Genomic DNA, 2,293 nt, shown 5'->3' on the forward strand with positions numbered 1-2,293 from the left:
CCAAGCTCACCTGTGGCCAGAGTCCTCTGGATCCACCTCTGGGGGGCACTGGGGTGGCCCCTCCAGGGACCCCTGGGAACCTCCAGGTTGACACTGATCCAGAGACCACCGCCCCACCTTCCCCCGGCTCCTCCTGTTTCCTAGCCTGCATCCTTTCGGTTTCCATGGAAACCAGCCCAACTCCTCTGGAGGGAAGCAAACCCCCCTTCTCCCCAGCTCCTGCCCACCCCGTTCAGGGCACAGAACGCAGGGCTTCCCCGCCCGGGGCTGGGCTCACCGGCCTCTCCCCTGCCCNAAGTCGGCAGAGGAGGAGCTGGCCAAAGGTACGGCCTGCCCTCCCCCCCCACGGCCCGCTGCCAGGCCGCTCCCCACAAGCCTGTTGCTGGGCCTGCAGGAGACCCAGGGCTGCCCTGGGGCGGGCAGGGGCGCCCCAGACACCCGCCAACCCACGTGGGGTGGATTCCCACGCCTGCGGCTGCTTCCCTCTCTCCGTCACCCGCCTTGTCACGTGGGCCTGAGCCTCAAGCCACCCACTTGGCCGTCCAGCCCCAGCCTTAGGTTCTCCCGCCAGACCCCTGCCTCCGTGCCCCCAGGGGTGACTTTCTACCATGAAAACCCACCCACATTGCTCCCCTGCCTTCTAGAACCTTCCCTTGTGGCTGAGCTGTCTTCCCTGCCTCATCCACAAGGCCCTTCCTCTTTGTCCCCCGGCTCCCTCCTTGTTTCCTCCTATGCCTCTGTGCTGCTGCCCCTTCTGTTCTCTTCCCAAGTACTGTTCCAGGCCCTAGAAATGAAACCCTCAATGCTCAAGGTCCGAAGCCAATGCACCACCCCCACCCCGCCCATGGCCACCCCCTCTGAACCTGACAGTTGTGTCTGTCTCTTTGGAAGCATGTCTGTCCCAGGGAAATCTGGACACCTCGGGGATGGCCCCCAGGGGAGGCTGGTGTCACCATGCTTGATCATGGAATGGGAATTTGGGGAGGAAGGGGAGGGGGCCTCTGGAACCTCGTAGAGAGGAAGGGGGAACCCAGGCAGGTTTGAGACAAGGGGTCAGGGAGGTTGGACCACAGATGACCACTTAGAGTGCTGGAAGATTCTGGAAGAGTCCCAAACCTTTACGAGAAGATTCCAGAAGCTTTGACCATCTCTGTTTGTTGTATCTTTTGCGGTGTGTCCCTGGGTAGCCAGAGGTAAAAAGACTCTAAAGGGAAGAGTCCTTGGGGTATTTGGAGGGACACAGTAGAAGAGAGAAGGGCAGCCCCGGTGCTGCCCCCTGGGGCTCGATGGCGCTTTCCTGGAGAGGAGGCTGGTCTCTTACCCCCCAGTAAGCTCCTTCCCCAAGGTCGGCCCGAGATGGACAGGCTCTGTCACTTTCCAGCACTTGATAACCAGGACCAGGAGTGGGTGTCTTGGACAAGCCCTTGGGCCACTGCTAGGCGTGGTGGCCACCTGAATGTGTGTCCCTGCTGGGGCGCTGTGGGAGACACCCGCTGCCCCTCACCAGGCGGAGCCCGTTCCCTTCTCACCGGGTATCTACCCCACAGCCGGCTGGTTGCTGAACCTGCAGCATCTGACGCTGGGCGCGAGGATTGGAGAGGGTGAGTTTGGAGGTAAGTGGGGGCCTGGGTCCGGGGCTGAAGGAAGCAAGGGGCGGGGGTTCCGGTCCAGGTTTAGGACTCGGGAGGGGTGAATTAATCCACACCCGTGTTAACACCTGCTTGCTGTGAGCCCGCGTCTCCCTCCGTGAGGGGGCTGACATCACGGTGATCGGGCATGACGCCTTCACACCTCCGGGCCCGGCGCTGGAAACGCCATTCCTGGAGATTGTGACTCCGGAAGGCTCTGGGGCTTAGATCCGGGGTTGGCCTGCCTTCTCTGTAAAGGGCCTGAGTGCACGTATTTTAGGGTTTTGGGGCCAGTCTGCGTCCGTCTCTTCAGCCCTGCCTTAGGAGCGGTAAAGCTGCCGCAGGTGAAGGAATGGCCGTGGCCATGTGCCAATAAAACTTTATTGACGGCCACCGAGATGTGCATTTCACGTCATTTTTGTTTGTTGCAAAGTAGTATCTTTCTTGTGATTTTTTTCCCCAAACATTTAAAAATGTCAAACGTGCTCCCAGCGCTGTGGGCCTCGCAAAGGCAGCAGACGACTGGGTTTGGCGCATGGGCTGCAGCTGCAGACCTGCTGACCTCGAACGGCCTGCAGGGCTGAGGGGTCTTCCAGGCCTGGGGACCCACAGCCACGCCGGTGGGTGTGGCGGCTGGTGTGCGTGGGTGTTTCCATTCTCCTGTC

At 61.0% G+C, this 2,293-nt stretch overlaps 1 protein-coding gene across 1 annotated transcript in view; it reads left to right on the plus strand.

Moving 5' to 3' along the window:
• MATK (megakaryocyte-associated tyrosine kinase) overlaps positions 1-2,293 on the plus strand; it is a 6,681-nt gene that overhangs the window by 2,787 nt on the left and 1,601 nt on the right. Inside the window, exons 7-8 of the mRNA XM_077751764.1 lie at positions 294-323; positions 1,548-1,613. Of these exons, the coding sequence (XP_077607890.1) occupies positions 294-323; positions 1,548-1,613 (96 nt within the window). The remainder of the gene's footprint in view (positions 1-293; positions 324-1,547; positions 1,614-2,293) is intronic.

This window comes from Crocuta crocuta, unplaced genomic scaffold (assembly GCF_008692635.1).
Source record: "Crocuta crocuta isolate KB4526 unplaced genomic scaffold, BGI_CrCroc_1.0 scaffold110, whole genome shotgun sequence".
In the NCBI taxonomy this organism is placed as follows: Eukaryota; Metazoa; Chordata; class Mammalia; order Carnivora; family Hyaenidae; genus Crocuta; species Crocuta crocuta.